The 22,719-nt window shown below is 39.3% G+C and overlaps 2 protein-coding genes across 2 annotated transcripts in view; one reads left to right on the top strand and one right to left on the bottom strand.

Annotated features, from left to right (window-relative positions):
* The window catches only part of IARS2 (isoleucyl-tRNA synthetase 2, mitochondrial), a 29,562-nt gene extending 18,400 nt beyond the window's left edge, over positions 1–11,162 (bottom strand). Inside the window, exons 1-12 of the mRNA XM_005151881.3 lie at positions 10,763–11,162; positions 9,502–9,624; positions 7,800–7,956; positions 6,516–6,664; positions 6,379–6,428; positions 6,171–6,280; positions 5,995–6,085; positions 5,493–5,608; positions 3,773–3,942; positions 2,812–2,902; positions 2,463–2,614; positions 1,461–1,621 (exon numbers count right to left, since the gene is read on the bottom strand). Coding sequence (XP_005151938.2) covers positions 1,461–1,621; positions 2,463–2,614; positions 2,812–2,902; positions 3,773–3,942; positions 5,493–5,608; positions 5,995–6,085; positions 6,171–6,280; positions 6,379–6,428; positions 6,516–6,664; positions 7,800–7,956; positions 9,502–9,624; positions 10,763–10,972 — 1,580 coding nt within the window. The 5' untranslated portion in view covers positions 10,973–11,162. The remainder of the gene's footprint in view (positions 1–1,460; positions 1,622–2,462; positions 2,615–2,811; positions 2,903–3,772; positions 3,943–5,492; positions 5,609–5,994; positions 6,086–6,170; positions 6,281–6,378; positions 6,429–6,515; positions 6,665–7,799; positions 7,957–9,501; positions 9,625–10,762) is intronic.
* Positions 11,044–22,098, top strand: BPNT1 (3'(2'), 5'-bisphosphate nucleotidase 1). Its single transcript, XM_005151882.4, has 9 exons — positions 11,044–11,402; positions 15,305–15,429; positions 16,054–16,158; positions 16,376–16,483; positions 17,376–17,424; positions 18,356–18,447; positions 19,411–19,608; positions 20,456–20,561; positions 21,919–22,098. The coding sequence occupies exons 2-9, from the start codon at positions 15,313–15,315 to the stop codon at positions 22,065–22,067; spliced, it is 924 nt and encodes a 307-aa protein (XP_005151939.1). The 5' UTR covers positions 11,044–11,402; positions 15,305–15,312; the 3' UTR covers positions 22,068–22,098.
* The last annotated feature ends 621 nt before the right edge of the window (positions 22,099–22,719 follow it).

Below are 22,719 nucleotides of genomic sequence, written 5' to 3'. Positions count from 1 at the left end.
ACTATATATTTAGCAATCTTCAGCAAGCACAAGAAAGTACAACGTTAAGAGTAGTCATAAGTACACTTAAGCTTATTCCGCAAATAGACTACAAGTATTCCTCAGAAATTGTGACTTTTTAAAATGTGAGCATATGCTTACTTTTTAATACGGTAACAATTTTGGTGGTTAAAATGGTTTCTACACCCCACAGAGCCTCCATTCATTTATTTCCTGAGGTGTGTCAGCATTATTCAGGAACTATAAACAGCTACAGTTCTTGTGGTCTTTTCTCACAGTTATTGCCTACTGTGAAAGAGTCAAAGTACACATCTGCACCTACACACCCAGTTGCACTAGGTGAAGCTAAGGACTAACTGCTTGAAGTCCATCCCCTGCTCCCACACCCTAAGCCTCACCTACTACTATACCAGTGTGCTCAGTCCAGCCTCTGGAAAACACGCTGGACTCTGTGCAGTATATTTATTCAACACCAGAATAAAAACCCCAAGAGTTCTGTAACACTACTTAAGTTCATCTCCAACTACGCAATCTTATTATCCATAATGAATTTGCATGAGTGGGTGGACAGTCAAGATGTATAAAACAGAGTTACAGCAGCATATCTCAAGACAGAAAACAATGAATGTGGAACTCCATAATCCTACTTTTATGAAATAATCTCTTAGAGGATATTCACAATTGGTAACCTCTGTTCCCCAAAGGAATAAAAGCAGAAATCTATTACTCTTTAAAAGAGGAAAGGTTCATACTTAGTTGAGTTTTCTTGTTTCAAAGCATAGCTTGGATTTACTCTACATTACATTGTCCAGATTCCTTAAATGCAGGGTTTACAGTACCTGGATGCTATTAGCCAGAAGGTGGCTGAATAAGGCTAACATCTGAAGCTTTACAAGTCCCAAATCATATGGCTAAAGGCCAGTTGCCTACGTTTATTGAGGCTAGCTTTCAAAAACACACTAGTTTTATTTTGAAACAAAGTGCAGTTACTTATTCTGCAACTGATTCGGTTATTCCACTTCAGATATATTATTGCCACTTATTCAACTGCAAAATGCTATTTTGACAAAATACCTGTTCAACTTCCAGCTGCAGTTGCAATCCAGTCTAACTACAACTTGCATTTTTACTCCTTGCTTAAACATAAAGGATAGTGATTACTATCACTTCACTTAACTTGAAGATGAGGGATGAAAGCACAGCAATAACTATCAAGGAGACTTTACAGGTAACATAGGTATCTACATAAATTGATCTCCATTACTTACATGCAAGTCACCTTCAGCAATGAGGTTTTGATTGTTTTAATTTATAGCTGAATTAGTTGTGCATATAAACAGTTACAAGTAAAAGCATAGGTTTATACTTGAACAGTTAGAAGTTTTATAATATTGTGTAACTGCAGCACAACAGACAGTGCTCACTCTTTCATTTTTCAGTATATAAAGCTAGGCAAATACCTGTTTATCAAGCATTCTCCTGTATTCTTCTGATAAAAAACAGGAATTGGGACACCCCAAGATCTTTGTCGTGATATACACCAAAACGTCCTTCTGTCCAGCATTTCAAGCATTCTGTTCACTGCAGATGTGGGAACAACTTTCACTTTTTTCAGCACTTCCTATAAAGCAGACAGTGAATTGAACATGCTGCAGCATTCGCACAATGTTAATGTTACCAGTAAAAAAAGGTACAGGTCTACATTCCCACTCTCAGCACTGAATAACATGTTTCCAGCAACTGTCACATTTACTTCATTTACTTCCCTACATCTTGCTCTTCAGTAACAAACTCTGAACACTGTATATACTGTACATTTCCCATTGTCTTGTTGTCTACTTTGATCCCCATCATGACACATACCATCTGCATTACAGAGTGAGGGCTACCACTCACTCCCAGCCCTCAAGAACCACATTATCCTTCATGGAATACAATACCTCATGCCCTACTTAGAAGAAAATAGCTATTACCCAAAGCAGCCTGACGTGTTGGTCTGAGTTTTCTGTGTGGATATACATAATTTCAAAGAGCACTGCATATTAAAAAAATTATGAAGTTATTTAAAACAGGACTGTGCCAAAATCAGTGGGGGAGCAAAGATATCTGGTCATGCAGCTAAAGGTATCGAATCAATGCAAATCAACAAAGGTAATTTTAATAGTGATAAAACTGTCTCTTCGGATTTAATTTGGGAAAAAATCAGTAGCTCTAAGAAATACGCATATCTCCTGTAAATACAATGAACAAATATGTCAATGCATTCATCCTGGATTATATTAATATTGAGAACAAAACTCAACAAGATTCATCACTTCTACAAGTAATGAATACTTTTCAACTATTGTTTGTAAACCTTAGAGAAGAATATATTCTGAAGTGAGCTATAGCAAGATTGGCTTTTTGATTCCAAATAGCATCCGCCATCTTCAAATGTCCCATAAGAAAGCAAAATTACACACTTGTGCTGTAGCCTTCACGCTTGCTGTGTTTACAAACCACTGCTTGCTGGCACGAATAATCATTGGCTTTTTAGTCCTCCAGTCATATGGGTAACTGTGCACATATTTCTCCTCTTTCAACAAACTCCCAGCTGCCTGAAGCATCTGAATGACTGAGAGAAACAATGAGTAGGATTAACAATCTAATATGGACATACCACTTCTGTTAACTTCAATTTGTTTCTTTCCATGATCAATACAGATTAAGAAGTGCAGATACCTCATCCATATTCAAGCTGTGTCCAGTTTATATGAACACACAAATGTAACAGGCACAAATGTAACAGACAGCTAAACATCAAGTACTCACCAGCTTCATTCCCTTCCTCAAGAACATTCTTGTTTCGAAGTTCAGGACCTGCAGCTTCAGTGAAAAATCCCTCTTCATCCACAAAGCAATCCTAAAAATAAGTATGTTAATCCTGTCAATAAAATACCTGGTGGCAATTTATAACCTTTTTTTGGCATTCAAAAGTGAGTCAAGTGTTCTGCTGAGCAGCTACTTTTCTGATTAATAGCAAAATATGTTATATTTAAGTACACTTTAGTGAACTGCAATTTAGTAATCTACCAGGCAAGTGACTTCTACGTGTCAGAAGAAATGAGCATAATTACATTTGCTGCATACTACATACTACACCTGTCTTACATCAAGTCACTGGTTAGTATTTCAATGGCTTTTCAAATTAACAGTGAGAAACAAAAACCCCCAAGAAAAACCCTACCCCTGAAAAAATGCAACCAGAAATATGAGTCTACTCAGGGTTTGGGACATCAAGAGTCATCTCTTTAAAGAGGTAAAAGAGAAAAAGAATACCCTACCTCTTCATTACCATCAAACAGAAACTGATCATGCATAACTGAACAGGGTTTATATATGTGTCTATCACTATTCTTCAGCAAAGCTTGTTCTAATGACCTAAATAACTGACGCTTTACTGGTCTGCAAAATACAGTTTTAAAAGCCAATTTTGAGTTCTAAGAGACAGTATCTGGGAACTGTTGTTTGCGTTATCCTTTAAAAACCAAAAACAGAGGAACAGATTCTATTATTCCACTTCCCAGTAAGCTTTAATTATGAGATGGGTGAAAAACCTCCTTTTATGCTGATACATGCTTTTATTACTCATGCATTCCTGCTTGCCATTAGTGATGCTCACACTTAGGTGAATGCTTTGAAACATTTTACATAGAAATTACAACAATCAATTCAGGGGAACATGATCAAACACTTGCAGGAAATCTAGAGCAAAAGCTGAAAAATGAAGTACCGTGGGTAGCTGATGGTGGGAAGCTACACTGTAGTCTTCCATACCATGAGCTGGGGCTGTATGAACTAATCCTGTTCCTTTTGCCATTGTTACATGATTTGCAGGTAACAGAGGAGAAACTTTGCCAGGAATCGTGGGATGAACACAAGAACCATCAACCAAATCCACACCTGCAGGTGGAAAAACAAACAGAATATAGCATTCAGCTTCTTTTATCAGACAGCAGAAATGGAACAACTGATCAGCAAGTGTATGCACATGAATTTCAGATGAACTACTACTTCATCTCATTTGTGGGTCCCAATCCAAGTACTTTCAAATTCTCTGCATTGTTAAACAGGCTTTTTTACCTTTGAAGAAAAAGCTTTTCTTCTTCCTTAGGCAATGGTATTCCACTAATAGCGACATTTCACCAAGTGACACTTCACATTCCCATTCCCTGGAGACCACTATCGCAATGTTCCCCAGACACAGATCCCAGTAATGATTTAGCAGGCTCAAAACTTTGAATTTGGGAACTATTCCCAATCCTGCCTCTAAGTATTACCATTAACAATTACTATCAATTCTCTAAATTACATACAAACAGACTACAGGACAAATGAAGATTGTGACAATTTAAGGTTTTAATCTTACTGAATAAATCTTAGTATCAAAGCTTTGCTGAAAGTCAAGAATCACAGAGAAATGCTTCATGTGACACAATGGGTTTCACTGACAATTTTCTTCTTAGAAAGAACATGTTTAGGAACGGCTGACAGACAGCTCGGTACACTAATACAGGAAGGTAACAAATATAATGAATTACTGAATATGTGGGAAGAAAAAAAGAACAGGTTCTAATATGAAGGTTTTTTCAAGAAGCTCCAACTCTATACATTATCTGCAAATTGTGTGATTGAAAAAGGTGAAACCCATGAGAAGACCTCCAGCTAATTTTTGCATCAGGTAAAAGCAAGTTTATTAAGCAAAGAAACAGAACCCTCTTTTGCCTCTGAATCAGAATGTGTTGTGTAACATCAAAAACCTGAAAAGTCATACAGATTTCTCACCTCTTTTAGATACACGTACTTCCAGCACTGAATCACTGATAAAGGCAAATGAATAAAGTTCACAAATGACACATTAAATCCCAACTTACGACAATGAATCATAATACAGATGTGAATAGACAAAAGTCTGTCTACTAAGAAACACCACTAGGCATTACGTCAGGATGCAAACTTAACTGCTTTAGTTTGTCCACAGGACAACAGACACCTGTGATAGCTTGATGGTCTTCACGGTTATAATGAAGGCTTAAGGCACCTCTTGGCAATGAAAAACTCAAACAGTAATTGCAGTAGTTTTCATAGAATTTAGTGATTAGTCAGTTTGGCAAGTATACCTGTAATTAGCTCCTTGTTCTCATCAGCAATGGATGAGAAAACCAGAAAAAAGTGCATTCACTGTAATGAAGATTTTGCTGGCGAGCAGACTTTACTCTGTTGTCCACATGTGAACCTAGTTTTTAAAGAGTATTTTGAAACTTACTGATGAAAATTTGAGCTACAATTTGCCAACAGTGAATCTGACAGACTGCTACTCCTCTTTGTCCAATTTCAGTGAAGCACATTCTCAAGATACAAAGAAACTTCATAATATATCAAAACTGAAGCAGTTTTCAGACACCTACATACAGATTTCTAAGCAACTTAAGATTAACAATATTAAAACCTACCTTTACATGTTGACACAACCTCAAACTGAGTGTCCAAAACAGCAGCTGTAGATTCAACTCTATCTGCAGCTAAAATGAAGTATTCACCAGTAGTTGTACACTTCACAACTGAGTATCTACAATGCAAATATATATTTGTAATACTCAATAATTACCAACACCATAAAGCTACAAGTTGTCTAAACACTTAATTTCTCTAAAAGACAGCAAAATGGTTTGAGATTTACACGTCAAATTCACCCATAAAACTCAAAAGAATTTCAAGATAATGTTAACATCAGGAAGAAGAGCTAACTTAAAAGAAAAAATAAAGGTGAAACTGATATATTAAGAGTAATACAGAACAAAGTTTGTAGTTGTGTCACAAAAAAACCCACAAAACAACAAATAACCACACCAAAAGGATGCCTTAAATAAAAGGTAATATAGTCCAGAACGTTTTAACTTCACTGATACTGGTAAGGACTGACACAGATCACTGAACCAAGTTAAAGACACATACGCTGAATCTGGCATGTAACAAACTGCTTGATTGGCTGGCACAGTCCAGGGTTGTGTGGTCCAGATTAGCACACTAGCAGGGGATGATCCATCTACAGATGTAAATTAGAAGTACTTTACTTAAAATTATAACAAAACCAAAAGCTGTTACTCTTAAAATCTATACAGAAGTCATACCTAGCACAGAAGCCAGTTTAGGTGGTGACTTTAACAGGGGAAATTTCATATACACAGAACGACTGACGTGCTGCTCATTGTATTCCAGCTCTGCTTCGGCCAAGGCTGTTCTGGGTAGAGAACAAACATAAGTTAACACACTTAAACATGAAAAGCTACTGATATATTTGCTAAAATTTTGAAGACAAAATAGTAAGTTAATGCTTACTTTGTTGAAGGAGACCAGAACACAGGTTTGTAGTCCTGATAAATGAACCCCTGAAGAGGAAAAGAGGGAAGAAATTAAGTTAGGATAATCAAAACTCATGATGAATCAAACCAGACTTCAACAAAAGCTCAACATACCTTATCATACATTTTATAGAAGATTCTCAGCTGGTTTGCTTCATACTTTGGATCAAATGTACGGTAGCAGTTAGCCCAATCTGCCATTACACCCCAGCGAATGAAGGCAGATTTCTGTTTCTCAATTGCTCTCTCTGCAAATTCTCTGGCTGAAAGGAATAGTTCCATTAAGCACATGGTTTACCCCACCAAGGTAAGCGGGTACATTTGGTACATTTTTGTACAATTGGTACATTTACCAAAGTAATACCACTTAATTATTCTATTGACCTTTTATAGAAAAGGCTCAGCTGAAAATATTTAAACCATGCACTAACTACTGATGTGTATTACATAGATAATTACGGCTCAAAAAAAATGCATTTCAGAGAAGTAGTTACATAAACTGCAATCAGCAAAAAAGATCCAGAAGTGGTACCTTTTGATTTATACAGGCACATAAAACAAATGTTTCTAAAATAAAAACTTTCTTTTTAAGGAAGGGGGGGAGGGGAATAGGTAAATTTAGTTAGGAAGAACAATTTCTCAAAATGCCTTCTCAAATAATGTAAAATAAGAGTGAAAATTAACCACTTCTGTTGATGCTGAGCCAGACATTTCAGAACAACATGCACCTGAAAATAAGCTAAGCCGATTTCATTGCCACAAGCTAAAGCAGTTGAAATTGTCCATTACAAATAGCTTTGCAGCTAAATGTTGATGTCTCAATACACACGGTATTTCAAACTACACACAGTATTTCAAACTATTTCTTCAAAACAGTTTCTATATAATGCAGACTAACCTCCTCGGAAAGGATCACTCTTATAGTTCTGTAATATCGTTACAAACACAGTAAACAAATACATTCCTACTTAAAGTACTGAGCCAATCTGTCCTGATGAAGCTTGATTTTCATATGCATCTTTTTAGCTCTTACCCAATTCAGTCTTCAAAAACCAAAAGGATCTTAATCTGATAAATATCAGTTTCACAACACTACACAGTTAAGCAAAACAGAAATCCAAAACCTCTGCCTTACTTTTGGGGTTTTTTTAAACCAATGGTCAACAATATGCACATTGATTACAGCAGTGAATTAAGTCTACGATCAATTATCTTGTTTCATAAGATTACACTGCACTCAGTCTGCTTGTCTTGACAGAAAATGTCACCAATAGCTTATAGAAAAGCCTCCAGGAAAGTATAAAAGCTACGTATAAAGCATAAAATACAAAGTATGAGTAGGATGTATAAATACTTAAGCCAACTTCTTCTATAGAGATATGACAAAGAGTAGTTTACCTTTCTGTCGAATTTCCATTGGTGAAAGATTTTCAGATCCTTTGACTTCTGACAATGCCTTCAACTCAATTGGCAGTCCATGGCAATCCCATCCTGGCACATAATGTACTTTATAACCTCTCATCATGTAGAAACGATTAGTGATGTCTTTCAAAATCTGAAAGGACACAAGAGCCTGTTACCTCTTTAGCTCCCCCACGTGGAACAACTACACTATTAAGGTCCTCCTGCTAAAAAAAAAAAAAACCAAAAATACAAAAGGCTGCATGTCCTGGTTTCATCTGGGATAGTTAATTTTCTTCCTAGTAGCTGGTGCAGTGCTGTGTTTGGCTTTAGTCTGAAAGCAATGCTGACAACACATGGATGTTTTAGTTGTTGCTCAGTAGTGCTTACACCAATCAAGGATTTTTCAGTCTCTCATGCTCTGTCAGTGAGGAGGGGCACAGGAAGCTAGGAGGAAGCAGAGACAGGACACCTGACCCGAACTAGCCAAGAGGGTATTCCATACCACAGCATGTCATGCCCAGTATATAAACTGTAAGGAGTCGGCCAGGAGACACCAATCACTGCTCATGTCAGACTGGGTGTTGAACAACTGTATTGTGCACCGCTTATTTGTTGTTTTTTCCTTTTTTCCTCTCTCTCTGTTATTTCTCTTTTCATTATTAGTATTATATTATACCTTATTTTAATTACTATTAATCTCTTCTTATCTCAACCCATGAGTTTTAACCTTTTTTCCAGCTCTCTTCCCATCCCACTGGCAGCATGGTGCTGAGTTACCAGCTGGGGTTAAACTACAATGGTGCAATATAAATTGACATTTAAGGCTGTGCATTTGTAATTTTTCTTGCCCATCATTTTGTATTTTGGCAGAACCTCAGAGGACCCCGATGAAGGGAATTTACATTCAGTATTGACGAAAGATGAAGATTAAAAACCTGCAAGACCTGAAGTGAACAAATCCTACTTGTCCTCATTTTTGAAACACTGAGCTGCGTTTACAGGGCTGGCCTAGTGCATATTACTGCAGTCCAACTTTTGGCACTAGTACTATAAGCTGTGGGTCACATTTTAAGTCTTTCCCACGTTGCAGTGTATGCAATACTGATGCTCTCAGGACTGAATCTAAACATACCCAAACATATTTTGGAGTAATATTTCAAAGCTGAAATCTGTATTTTAAAAGCCATCAACACTTAGTTATTGTGGTTCCACTGAAGATACCAAGATAAAATAAATTCAATGGAACAAATCTACAAAGTACTCAGAGGAAAAAATAATAGCAAGACACAGCTCAACGATGCATTACAGTAACGTTACTACATACACACATATAGAAATATACATTCACCTTAGTGTCTACGTGCTATACGTTCAATATACAAACCGTGCATTTAACGCTGCTTAGAAATGAATTGCAGGCTGGTCTTTTTCTAAAGAGATGTCCTGTTTTGACTGAAATATCCAGCCTCCTAAATGAACACTTGGAATACAGGTACATGTTCTGTTATGGTATCTGTATCACTGTGGCATCATACGGCACCTACATAACCACATCATTTTCTTTTCAAAAGCTCCATCTACAAGAATACTGAAGACTTCAAAGTGTTACTGACTTAAGTGGGAATGGAGAACACACAGCACATTATGACATGTTTACCACTTTAAAGCAGTACAGTGTGAACAAATAAACAGTTACTTTATTTAACGCATGGCCAACATGAGGGTCTCCATTGGCATAAGGTGGTCCATCATGCAGACAGAATTCTTGCTTCGTTTTCCTTTGCCTTTGCCATGAATACAGTTCTGAAAAACCACATTTCTGTAGAGACAACAAGAAAACACCTAAGTCACATCACTTCCTGAATTTTGGCTAAATGGTAAAACATGTAATAAAAGCAAAGAAACAAACACAGAGAGTTCACTTTTCTAACTCTGTAGCAGAAGACATTATTAACAATATTAAAAAGCTCCAGACAGGCATAACACTCAGCCTAACATTATTATTCTGGCTCTCCACAACCAAGCGGCTCATTACTCTTCCTCCAAACAAAACATTAGCAAACCAGAGCGTACCCACCTGTACATCATAGACTGGTCTGGGTTGGCAAAGACCTTAAGGCTCATCCAGTTCCAGCCACCTATGATGGGCAGGGACACCTTCCACTAGACCAGGTTACTCCAAGGTCTGGTTACTATCCATCCTGGCCTTAAATGCTGCCAGGGATGGGGCAGCCACACCTTCTCTAGGCACCCTGTGCCAGCACCTCAGCACCCTCACAGGGCAGAACTTCTGCTTAATGTCTACTCCAAATCCACCCTCTTTCAGAACTATTTCCCCTTGTCCATGCCACTACAGGCCCTTGTAAAAAGTCCCTCTCTAGATTTCTTGTTGGCCTCCTTTAGGTACAGGAAGCTGCTCTAAGGTCTCCTCAGAGCCTTTTCTCCAAGCTGAACAATCCCAACTCTTATAACCTGTATTCATAGAAGACGTGCTGCTAGTTTTTGTTATTCTTCTCTGGACTCGCTCCAAGAGCTCCACCTCCCTCTTGTGCTGTTGGCCCAGAGCTGGAGCAGGACTGCTGGGGCGGATCTACGCAGAGCACAGTAGGGGGGCAGAATCTCCTCCCTCGTCCTGCTGCTCACGCTGCTGGTGATGGAGCCCAGCACACGGTTGATTTCTGGACTACATCAACCAACACCGCAAGTCCTCCTGCTCTCAATCCAGTCTCCGTCCAGCCTGTACTTGTGCTTACACATGAACAACTGAAGTCCTTCAACTTACTTTGCCAGCCGACTGCAGACGGCCTGGCCCTCACCTGAGGCAGCCCACACCCACAACTTCATGGCACCAAAGCCGGGCCCGTACAGTAACCCCAGCCGACCCTCCCCGCTCCCCTGCAGGAGCTGCTCCCGGGGTACGCCTGCCCCGCGGGACCCAGCCACTGCCCCGCCGCTACCTGCTGCGTTTCCAGCTCTGTCTCCGGCTGCAGCCGCCCGGGCAGCTGCGCAGGGAAGCGGCTGTGCGGCAGCAGCACGGTGTCCCGGGACGGGGAGCCCTGGTCCGCCGCGGGCTGCCGGCTCTCGGAGGCGGCGGGGCGCACCCATCCCCAGGCGATTCGCGCTCGGGCCTGGGCCCGGGCCCGGGCCACAGGCCAGGCCCGGAACATCCTCAGCAGCTCCTGCGACGTGCGGAGAGAGCACTTCCGCCTGCGCTACGGCACGCAGCGGCGGTGACAACGGGCCGCGGTAAAGGACATGCCACGGAGCAACGCGTTTTCCTCCAGGCCTCGGAGGGCGGACGAGAGCACGGGACAAGGCGTCAGCCCTCCGCGGAGCCGGGAGGAGCTGGGGTGCTTCGGGCTTGGGTTGTAAACACGCCTCCGTGACGCGATCGGGGCGAGCTCTGCCTGAAGCGGGCGGCGCCTGTGAGGGGAGAGGAGCGCTGGAGGCTGTGGGAGATCCCGGCTGCTGCCGTGGCGGGGCCTGGACTCCTGATCCCTCAGGGCAAAGGACTCACAAGAAGGGCTCCCGGACACTGCTGGTGAGCGAAGGGGTGCTGGGGACTCCGCCGAGACCGAGGGCAGCACGGCCGGGACGGTGAGTTTGCTGCGGCGGCCGCTTGTGCAGCGTTGTGCAGTGCTCGGCTAAATGCATTGAGAGCGCGGCTCGGTAGCACGGCTGGGGTGCGCTGCCCTGCCGCGGGTTACCGCCGGGAGTCCTAATCACAAGAGAATCAGGAACAGGCTTTAAAGAAAACAATGATTATTTTCAATACAAACTCAAAAGGCCTCAAAGCACTGGGGTGAAATGAGGCAGCACAGCTCTTTCCCCCTAGAAGTGGCATTCCCACTTCGAGCCCTAGCCCACTTCTGGGTAAATATCATTTCCTCACATTACACAGAATGAAAAGTTTATCTTTTACGAAATGTGAGCCAAAGTCTATGGTAAAGGAATAGAGAGCTCTCATCACCTGGGCTTTGAAGAGTGCAGGGAAAGAAGTTCAGAGCACACTCTGGCAAAAGCAAGCTCTGCATGCTGTCCCGTGCTCTGAGACATCCACCTTCTCCTTTCATTAGAGGAAACTATAGCTGTTTGCAGAACATTGTTGTGGTTTTGAAATAATACATAAATTTGATTTGAAGGATAGCTGCTGTGCAATTTTTGTAAACGGAACAGCTTTATAAGAGTCAAACTTGTCCACAGCAAGTCATATATTCTTGGATGTATTCATAGAATCATAGAATCAGGTATAAGACCTTTAAGCTCATCAAGTGCAACCATTACCCCAGCACTGACAAAGCCACCACTAAGCCATGTCACTAAGGTCCTCATCTACACTGGTTTTGAGTGCTTCTAGGGCTGGTGATGCCACCATTGCCCTTAGCAGCCTGTTCCAATGCCTGAGCACCTTTCTGGGGAAGAAATTACTGCTTTTACCCAGTCTAAACCTCTCCTGGCACAGCTTGAGCCCTGTCATATGTTACTTGGGAGAAGAGAGAAGTCACCTCCTAGCTCCATCCTCCTTTCAGGCAGTTGTAGAGAGCGATAAGGTCCCCCTGAGCCTTCTCCAGGCTAAACCCCCCAGTTCCCTCAGCCATTCCTCATCAGACTTGTGCTCCAGGCCCTTCACCAGCTTGTTGAAGTATTAGACATTGCCCTCATCAGGAAAAGCCATAAACTTATAAATAGGCTACTTAATTTGAGATAAAAAGGTTAGAGATGAGAAACTAGTGCACACACTTGTCCAACACACCAGAAAATGTGCTACATAGGAGGTACAGCCCTGCAAAAATTTGTCTTCTGCAGCAGTAACATATTTCACACTTCATTAGTTAGTTACTATGTTTTGGGGAGGAGGGGGTGCTGAACCTCCCATTTTAGTTTCTCATAATAAATCTTGTTTTTCATAAGAATATTTCAAGGTTAAGGTTTGCTTAAAGATTTCAGGTGTAGGTTCATTACAGAAAATATATTTGTCTGCCTTAAGAATGTCCAAGAAAAACGTGCCCAAGAAACATCTTGGGTCAAGCTTCAAGAATATAAGACAGTATTTCTATACTGTTTTCTGAGGGTTTTTTAAGCTTATGAAATCATTAAATAAATCAAGCCTTTAAAATAATAAAGCTTAAACCTTATTTTACAAAGCATCATCAAAAGCATAATAAAAGGACAAATGAAGAATGAGAAGCTGAGCATCAAAATCTTAATTATCCTCTTCTGAGCTCAATTCTTTAACTCAAACTTCCCATCTAATACGCTAATTTTTACTCTCTCTCAGAAGTTCTAATATTCCAGATAATTTCAGTATGGAATGAACTACATTCAACTTTCTTTCCCTTTAACTTGTTTCGCATGATAGTATATACTTAAAATAGTATCTGTCTCCCCGTGTGTTATTACACATATTTGCTCTACAACTTCAATTATTTGAGAGTTGCTTTTTGCCACAGGTAGCATTTCAAAAATCTCCTCTGTAACTATTGTTACCAATCAAAGACAGACCAAGAGTACTTTGGGTACGCACCCTGGCTACTGTGCAGGACTCCAAAGCACTTTGCTCCCATCCACAAGCAGTAGGTCATAAAAACAGTAGCAGCTGTGCTTTTTGAATGTACTTACACAATGACACTTTTAGCTTCAAAGATCTTCTGGCTTTAGAGATACCCATACGGTGTTTGTACAGTGCTGGAAAAGTTCTTAAACCAGCTAAATTAGAGATTTTGATACCTCTAACATGGCTGCTTGCTGTAAACTGTAAAGACATGAACTTGAGGTCCTATCACTATCATCTACAGTAGCTAGGCTTATAACCTTGTTACATTATACTTTACTGAGTACACTATACTTGAGATTTCTCAAGCAAGAAAGGAAATACATTGTCTAATAACCTACTAGTGCAACTTATGCAATACTTGCTGCAATTCCTGCAAATACTGGTTGTGAGGAAAGTCTAATAAAGACTTCTGTGTGGTGATTAATGAGTCCCTCTGTATTTTTCTAGCTCTGTGCTCAAGAATTAAATTGGAAGTATATAGCATGTGTAAGCCCAACCCAAAAAGCATGTAATCTATACAGACAGAAAGAACTGACAGGAAAACATAAAAAGCAATTAGCTCTGAATTTGAAAGACTACAGCCTGGTGATCCATACTTCTTTTTCCTGAGGTAGAGAAAAGCTGGGAGGAATGGATGATTGTCAGCCTTTTGCAAGTGATAGTTGTTCTGTTTGGGAACTGAAGGCACAGTGTATTGCACTGATGTGTGCTGGGGAACAGATGCAGAGGATTACAGGAGGAAGAACTACAGGACATGCAGTGTTGAGGGGAAGAATCATAGAATCATAGAATAGTTAGGGTTGGAAAGGACCTTAAGATCATCTAGTTCCAATCCCCCTGCCATAGGCAGGGACACCTCACACTAAACCATATCACCCACGGCTTCATCCAACCTGGCCTTGAACACTGCCAGGGATGGAGCATTCACAACTTCCCTGGGCAACCCATTCCAGTACCTCACCACCCTAACAGTAAAGAATTTCTTCCTTATATCCAATCTAAACTTCCCCTGTTTAAGTTTTAACCTGCTACCCGTTGTCCTATCACTACAGTCCCTAATGAATAGTCCCTTCCCAGCATCCCTGTAGTCCCCCTTCAGATACTGGAAGGCTACAGTGAGGTCTCCATGCAGCCTTCTCTTCTCCAGGCTGAACAGCTCCAACTTTCTCAGCCTGTCTTCATATGGAAGGTGCTTCAGCTCCCTGTTCATCCTCGTGGCCCTCCGGACTTGTTCCAACAGTTCCATGTCCTTTTTATGTTGAGGAACCAGAACAGAAGAAGATGCAATAGATTTCCATAGAAAAAAAAAAAAAAAAACAAGAGAAGTTAAATACTTAAAGGATGGTAAACTTTAGATGAACAGACTTCCACATACAAGTTTGAGATATCTGTGTATCATTAGCCTTATTTGTGCCCACAATTAGGCCATCTACAAAAACCTGGTTTACATTTCAACTAATGGACTAGTAGTAGACTACACTTTTTCTAACATTTATGAATTTCTGTTGCTTTTCTTGTTTAATGTCAGATTTTGTTTTAGTGAGGAGAACTAGATTCTCTATCAGACAGAGCACAGGTATTTGAAAACTTGTCTGAAGTAGCTTTATACATATTGAATGTATTTTTCAAAAAGTCAAAGCTCACTTCATTACTGCTCACTGGAAGTAACCCACATACCCCCTCCTACTCAGCTCTAATTCTATCTGTTTGGAATATTAATTAAAATATTTTCTCTCTTGTCTTCTCTTGAAGAGAGAAACGTACAAGAAGTGGTGAATGCTCCATCCCTGGCAGTGTTCAAGGCCAGGTTGAACAGAGCCTTGGGTGACATGGTCTAGTGTGAGGCATCCCTGCCCGTGGCAGGGGGTTGGAACTGGATGATCTTAAGGTCCTTTCCGACCCAAACTATTCTATGATTCTAAGTTTGCCTTTTGTTTCCTTTCAGCTTTCATTATGGCTTCTCCAGCTCTGCTCATGCGTGTGGTCGCCTCTGCATATTCTGCTGCAGAAAAAGCTGCAACAATTGTTAGAAATGTAATGGCTGCAGGAGATCTGGGCATAGTGGAGAAGGTATAACTTTTACTTTGTTCTAATATAATTTCTCTTACTAATGCTAATTTAGATACAGGTTAAAGTGGTATTTTTGAAGATCAGCAAATAAGGAAGGAAATACAGTCCTTGTCTCTTTGATACAAGAAATATTCCTTATTAAAGGATTAAAAGAGCACTGGAGAAGTATCTTTTGACAGATATTTCTAAGGAATATTCAGACACTTAAAAGGAACACCTCAGTTTTGTCCTGATTTTCTTAACAAAACACAAGTTTTGGATAGCATGTCGGTTTTGCTTTTCCCTCTTATCTGTGATCATACCTATATTCATTTACTCTGTACATAGTGCAGTATTTGCACAAATACGTATCAGTACAATTGTACCACTGCATGAGAAGAACACAGCATGTAAATATTGTTCTGATATCACAGCAGTCAGTTTTAGCTTTGGGGTGTACAGGGAAACTGTTTCAGTTTTTAGCCTGCCTCTCTCAGGATCATTTACTAGGTTGATGATTTATCTAATTAGACTTGTTTTCATTATAAGGTAGATATTCAACATGACATATGGGCCATTGTATTGCTGGTTATTTTTTGTTGTTGTTGCTTTGAAACATACAAATTCCCATCCATCCTCTTACAGACTGGAGCCAATGACTTGCAGACCAAAGCTGACCGACTGGTACAAATGAGCATTTGTGCTTCGCTGGCACAGAAGTTTCCCAAGGTGACAATCATAGGAGAAGAAGTAAGTACCTAGTTTATTTCATACTAACAGTTTATTAATTTGCAGTGGAAGCTGTTTGGCAGGTGTTAAGAAATAACCTATTAAAAATACTAGCAGTCCATTTCACCTTTCCATTGCATTAGTTTTTTTGAGCAAGCCACAAGTAAATCTACAGTTCTAAGACAAACTGAGGTGAAGCTAACATCTTTTCTGATAATTCTAAGAATACTTTTGTTAGGAGCTGCCCAATGATGAGGTAACTGAGGAACTAATTGAAGATGGTCACTGTGAAGAAATCCTGAAGAAAACTTGTCCTGCTCAGTACACAGGAATTAAAGAGGAAGAGGTAATGTGGTAACGCTATACATAGAATCATAGAATAGTTAGGGTTGGAAAGGACGTTAAGATCATCTAGTTCCAATCCCCCTGCCATGGGCAGGGACACCTCACACTAAACCGTATCACCCAAGGCTTCATCCAACCTGGCCTTGAACACTGCCAGGGATGGAGCATTCACAACTTCCCTGGGCAACCCATTCCAGTGCCTCAGCACCCTCACAGTAAAGAACTTCTTCCTTATATCCAATCTAAACTTCCCCTGTTTAAGTTTCAACCCGTTACCCCTTGTCCTGTAACTACAGTCCTTAATGGATAGTCCCTCACCAGCATCCCTGTAGTCCCCCTTCAGATACTGGAAGGCTGCTATGAGGTCTCCACGCAGCCTTCTCTTCTCCAGGCTGAACAGCTCCAACTTTCTCAGCCTGTCTTCATACGGGAGGTGCTCCAGTCATGTCCTCATATTTTACACTATGTTATATTACTCACTGATTTTAGCTAAGAATGTATTAAGAAAAAGGTTATTCCAGTGTTGCAAGCTTTTCTTTTTGGTTGGAAAACTGGCATGTTATTATGAGAATCACACCTCCAGAGTCAGAAATGCTGCATATTCCTGAGGTGCAATAGTGGAAAATGGACATTTGCTTCCTGCAACTTCTGATTGAAATTAATTTATCTACTTCAGACCTAATAATGTCATTTCCATATTAAGTTTAAGCCTTTGTACCTCTATAAAGATATTTTCTGAGAAGTTCTAGTCAGTTTTTAAGCTTTCTTGTGTAAAGAACTTTTTCTGTATTTACTCCTGTAAGGAAATGAAAACACTAAAGTAAAAGATATACTTTGCATGATAACTTCAATCATTTGTATTTGTTAATGTCCTTATTTTTGTATTTTTAAAGCTTGTAATATGGGTTGATCCCTTGGACGGAACCAAGGAGTACACTGAAGGTTGGCCTCTCCTTTAATTCTGTTGATTTAGACCAAAAAAGGAACATAATAAAGTAGCATGTACATGTAGATAGTTATATGATAGAATTCATACACGATACTGTTTCATAAGGCTGACGTTGCTTCTTTACTTTGAGTTCTATGGATTTTTTCATCATTCAGTATTGAATATTCCTGATGGAGTACTGAACTGCCAGTTTTTATCATTCCAGGGAGCAAACGGCTGCCTTTGATTGCTGGCAGATTTCCTTAAGCTTTAAGTCAAAATTTCACATATACTTTCAATTGAGGGCTAAATCACACAGGAATGCCCTCAATCCTCCTCTTCAAACAGCTCAAATACCAGAGCTATATTTGTAGCTCTTTCAAAATAAAACATCTCTTTCAAATCATTATTCTTCTGAAACTGTTTTCAGCAAAGCCTAATTTGTGTCCTTAGAAACAGACCCTAAAATGAAGAAAACAAAAGAAAACCTCCAGAAATAATATGCTGAAACTTCTTGCTGCATCTTTTAATGTGAAATCTTTTAGGCAGATTTTTTCCCTTTTTCAGGAAGAGAGATGTACAATTGTCAACAAATTGTTAGTTTTGAATACCATTAAAGAAACCACACCACAATTAAAGAAGAATGTTATCATATACTTCCATTTAGCTGTATCTTTAAATTTCTTCCTCATTTTGTGTTAATTATAACACAGTTCTATTAAAAGCATTCTATCTGGGGCATTTTTTTTTTTTTGCAAACCTCAAAGGTAAATGACTAAAAAAAATTGTATCAACCAACCTATTACACCTGAAAAATCCTGATTAGTATTTGCATTTTTAAGATACCACTCTGCATATCAGTGTGGACATCTATTGAAGGGGTTCTTTTTAAATATATATACTTTCTTTTTGAAGCATAACTACATTCATGTGATTTCTGTACAGGTCTCCTTGACCACGTAACGGTTCTTATTGGAATTGCTTATGGAGGCAAAGCAATAGCAGGAGTTATTAACCAGCCCTATTACAACTATGAGGTATTAAATGCATTGATCTGTTTAAAAGCATTAGATAATTTCTGTCACTTCTAAGCCTTTTCTAATTAGCACACTTTCAGCTGAAAAGCAGCACATAGTGGACTTAATGCTGGATTATTGGGTGGTGGTTTTTTTATTAAATATATAAAATTTTGAATGTTGGTTTCCAGGAACCAAATCTCAGCGATCTACTAACAGCCATACTGAATCCTGAGGCTTGTGTAATATCCTATATATTGAATATATGCTGTACATATTGCTAGAGTAAATACAGAGTACATGCTGTAAAATAAGTATAGATCAGGGGTTTTGCAGTCTTTGCTATAAACTCTCTAGTAAATCCATGCAGTAGGTGAATTTGTGATATGTGGTAACTGCCATAAATCTGCAGCCCTGTAGTAAACAAAGTGTACCTGTCACTGACAGCTGGGTTAGAGTGTATCATGTTAGGTTTCAGGAATAAGTCCAGGGTGGCCAACCTATAAGCATTTAAACATGTTTTGAGATTATATCAGTATTATGTATGATGGGAAAAAAGCACATGGCACAGCCTGATTGGTTAAAGTCACTGGAATTTAAAGAAAAAATTCTTGAGTTGATGTAATGCATATCATCAGCTGATTCTATATGTTCTGTGTGATATGTATGACAAAACATTTAAAATGACATGATATTTTCAGTTACAGATTGTGCCTGAAGTACAGAAATATACAAATACTAACATCAGTCATTGGAGGCAGAATGTAATGCACCACAATGTCACAGATAAGAAAAGGGTAAACAATGTCCTTGCCTTAGAGGCAATTTCTCATTCTGAGCTCTAGAGTAGTTTAAATGTATAACCTAGTAGTAGTATTATACTCCCTGGTATGCAAAGACATCTCTAAGTACTCCTTCCATTTGAGCTTTAAATGCATATCACTGTGATTAACCATCACCTGGACCTGTGTACCTTTTCTGTAGGCAGGACCTGATGCTGTGCTGGGACGGACAATCTGGGGAGTCGTAGGCATAGGTGCCTTTGGATTTCAGCTCACAGAAGCACCTGCTGGGAAACACATCATTGTTACCACCCGTTCTCACAGCAGTGCCCTGGTAAATGAATGTATCAGTGCTTTGAATCCAGACAGTGTCATCAGAGTTGGAGGAGCAGGAAACAAGGTATGAAAGCTGTAAATCTTTTCTTATTACTGGGAGGTGGTACCTTTCAAAAAAAAAGAATTTTTAAAGAAATCACTTACTTGCATAAATGTACAGGAGATTTCCTCCTCCTTTCCCAGCACAATTTCTCTTCCTAACATTCAGTGTGCTGTGAGGTAGAGAGAATTTGGTACAGGTATATTGATAACAGTAGCCATGCTGGTCATAGCTCAGGTCCAGCTTGCCCTGTATTTTGTTTCTAGGAGAGAAAATAAAAAGTTGTAATGAAGACTAAATGGGAATTCAGTTTAATCACAGCTATTAAGCATTTTCTCTCATTCATGTTAATACAGTTTTGGTTCCAACTATCTAGCAGCTTATATGAAAGGATAAACATAAAAGCACTCAGCGATATTTCCTTTGCAGAACTTCTCTGCATGCAAGGAATACTCATTTGCTACAGTTTTTAAAGCTTTTTTTTGTCATGGCTGTCAAAAACAGTCTCTCCAATCTTTTCTCTCCAACTTGTGCAAGGCACCAAGACAACATGGAGATAATTTCCACTTTTATTTATTTAGTATTTACTTGCACAAGTTGGAAATTCTTATTTCTGAAACTAAGATCAGATTTTAATCTACTAGACTGTATTCATAACAATCCAAAATAGATCATTCAGAATAGTAATACACTATAGCTTTCTAAATCTTAATATAATTTCTTGTAATATTGGAAAGGAAATGACTGGTTTTCCTTTTCTGAGAGTGAGTAAGTCAATAAACTGATCTAATCCCTGTTTGCTGGTGTTAGTTTTACCCATTTCTAAATGCCTAGCCCATTTGCAACAATTGCTACTCTCTATTCCTAACAGGTCATTCAGCTTATAGAAGGCAAGGCATCTGCATATGTATTTGCCAGTCCTGGGTGCAAGAAATGGGATACATGTGCACCGGAAGCTATTCTACATGCTGTGGGAGGTAAGTTAATATCATTCAAAGCTCTAAGATAAGTGAAATGTAATTTAAAGTTACTTACAATTTTCATAGGAAAAAAAAGCCCTCTGAAATCAACAGTAGCTCCAAAGGGATAGGCCAAAATAAATGTCTTTTTTCTGTTGGCTACTATTTCACACTAAAATCACATTGTCCTAAGTGGATGTAGTAGTTTAGCATTAGTAACATTATGTAATACGTGGACAGAGAATTCTTTAAAACAACAAAAATAGGCCAAATAATGCAGTTGTTCCTTTGAGTCATTCATCAAGGGCTGTAGTGATACGAGAAGGGGTAATAGGTTTAAAATTAAATGGGAGATTTTGGTTAGATGCAAGCAAGAAGTCCTTTACTGGGAGGCTGGTGAGGCACTTTATCAGGCTGCCCAGAGAAGTGGTAAATGCTCTGTCCCCAGCAGTGCCAAGTTGGGCAGGGCCTTGGTCATCATGGCCTAGTGTGAGGTGTCCCTGCCCATGGCAGGGGGGTTGGAACTGGATGATCTTAAGGTCCTTTCCAACCCAAACCATTCTATGATTCTGTGTAATTCACTAAAATTAGTGGTCTCCAGCCAACATAAGCCACTTCACCTTTCTAGGGAGGAAGAGGTTAGAGGAGTTATGAAAAGTCTCACTGACAAGAACTTGAATATAAGTGTTATTATACTTTTTCTGCTGTTTATGCTTATAAATAGGGTTTAATCTCCTAAATTGTCAAGCAATGATAACTGGCTTTATAATGACATTATCTGCAGTCTCTAGTGTTGATAATTGAGATAGCTTTAAACAGGTTAGCTCAGGCACAAAAAAAACCCAATTAATCTGGGGCAGTGCAGGGCTGTATTTAGCCTCCTTGTTATTTAGATATGTCATGGTTAAATTAGCTTGCATAAAGATCGGTGTTGGTCTTGCTAAGTGATTTCTAGAAACTTGTTTAAAACCAGCAAAGGTACTTCTATATTATGTTAGAGTTTGTTGTATAGGCTTACCGTGGCTTTTACTTGAACTCAAGGTATTTCTTTCTTTCCTGTCAATGGCAAATGTAAAAACTATTCAGGAAGCATTTTAGTTAATCCATAAGAGAGAGGTGGTCTTTTCCTTTTCCTGAAACACAAGGAATATAAATGTTACTGAAAGAAAATAAAACCATTAGTTATTTGATTTTGGTCAGTACAATACTGTTGCACTTAAACTGGGAGCAAAGATATTTGACATCTGAAGACAGGCATGTGTACAACAAAGACTGTTTTTCTAGTTGTACCACTTGTACTAATAAAGTAGATTCTCTCTCTCCAGGTCTTGTTTGCTGGATTTTTTTTTCTTTTCTTTTTTTTTTTTTTTTCCAGGCAAGATAACTGATATCCATGGAAATTCGTTTCAGTACAACAAGGAAGTGAAACACATGAATTCTGCTGGGGTCCTTGCTGCTTTGAGAAATTATGACTATTATGCCAGTCGTATTCCTAACACTGTTAAACAATCTCTTGTGCCTTGAAGCAATAAAGCATCTTCATTTGGCCTGGCAAGCTGAGAAAGTGAGCTTGGAGAAGAAAGCAAGATGATAACTGAGCCTGAAATATTGTTTTAGAGAGTTTGAACTGCATTCTTACATTAAGGTGTTCAATAATTTCAAATCCCACACAGAATCAATATGTATATGTTGGATCAGATTGTTTTGCTGTGTTTAGCAGAAAACATCAAACCAGTCACATTTCTTGAATAGGTGTTTTCCATATCCTTTGGCAGTATTTGTTTTTCATTACTGCATTTAACATACTGCTGATCATAACAGTAGAGTGCAAAAATCATCTTAATAGTCAGGGCACAAAATCATGTTAAGTCATTTTCCTGATGTTGTTCAATGTTTTTTTGTTGTATGTAGTCAACAAGAGTTTATTAAGTACAAATGGACTAAGAATTTGCCTGGATGGATTAGCCCATTTATTATAAAGTTCACAGTTTTGATTCTTAGAAGTGGATCTTTGAATTTTCTGATCTGCACTTGGTTTTGGGATGGCAGAGATTGCTGTTTGTGGAGAGCTGGGGTGTCAGTGTTGCAGAAGCTAGGACCAGTCTAGCTGGACCTCTTAATGTCTCAAATAGAGGTTCCTAGATCACTGGATCCATTTGGGATCAGTGAAGCATAA

Source organism: Melopsittacus undulatus, chromosome 3, assembly GCF_012275295.1.
Source record: "Melopsittacus undulatus isolate bMelUnd1 chromosome 3, bMelUnd1.mat.Z, whole genome shotgun sequence".
NCBI classification, from domain to species: Eukaryota; Metazoa; Chordata; class Aves; order Psittaciformes; family Psittaculidae; genus Melopsittacus; species Melopsittacus undulatus.
The sequence above is the reverse complement of the archived record's forward strand: the minus strand, read 5'-3'. Positions and strand labels throughout refer to the sequence as shown.

Coding starts and splice junctions, on each gene's coding strand:
- BPNT1 (XM_005151882.4), top strand. CDS start 15,313: ATGGCTTCTCCAGCTCTGCTCATGCGTGTGGTCGCCTCTGCATATTCT. Junction 19,609..20,455: donor TTGGAGGAGCAGGAAACAAG/GTATGAAAGCTG, acceptor TATTCCTAACAG/GTCATTCAGCTTATAGAAGG. Junction 20,562..21,918: donor TATTCTACATGCTGTGGGAG/GTAAGTTAATAT, acceptor TTTTTTTTCCAG/GCAAGATAACTGATATCCAT.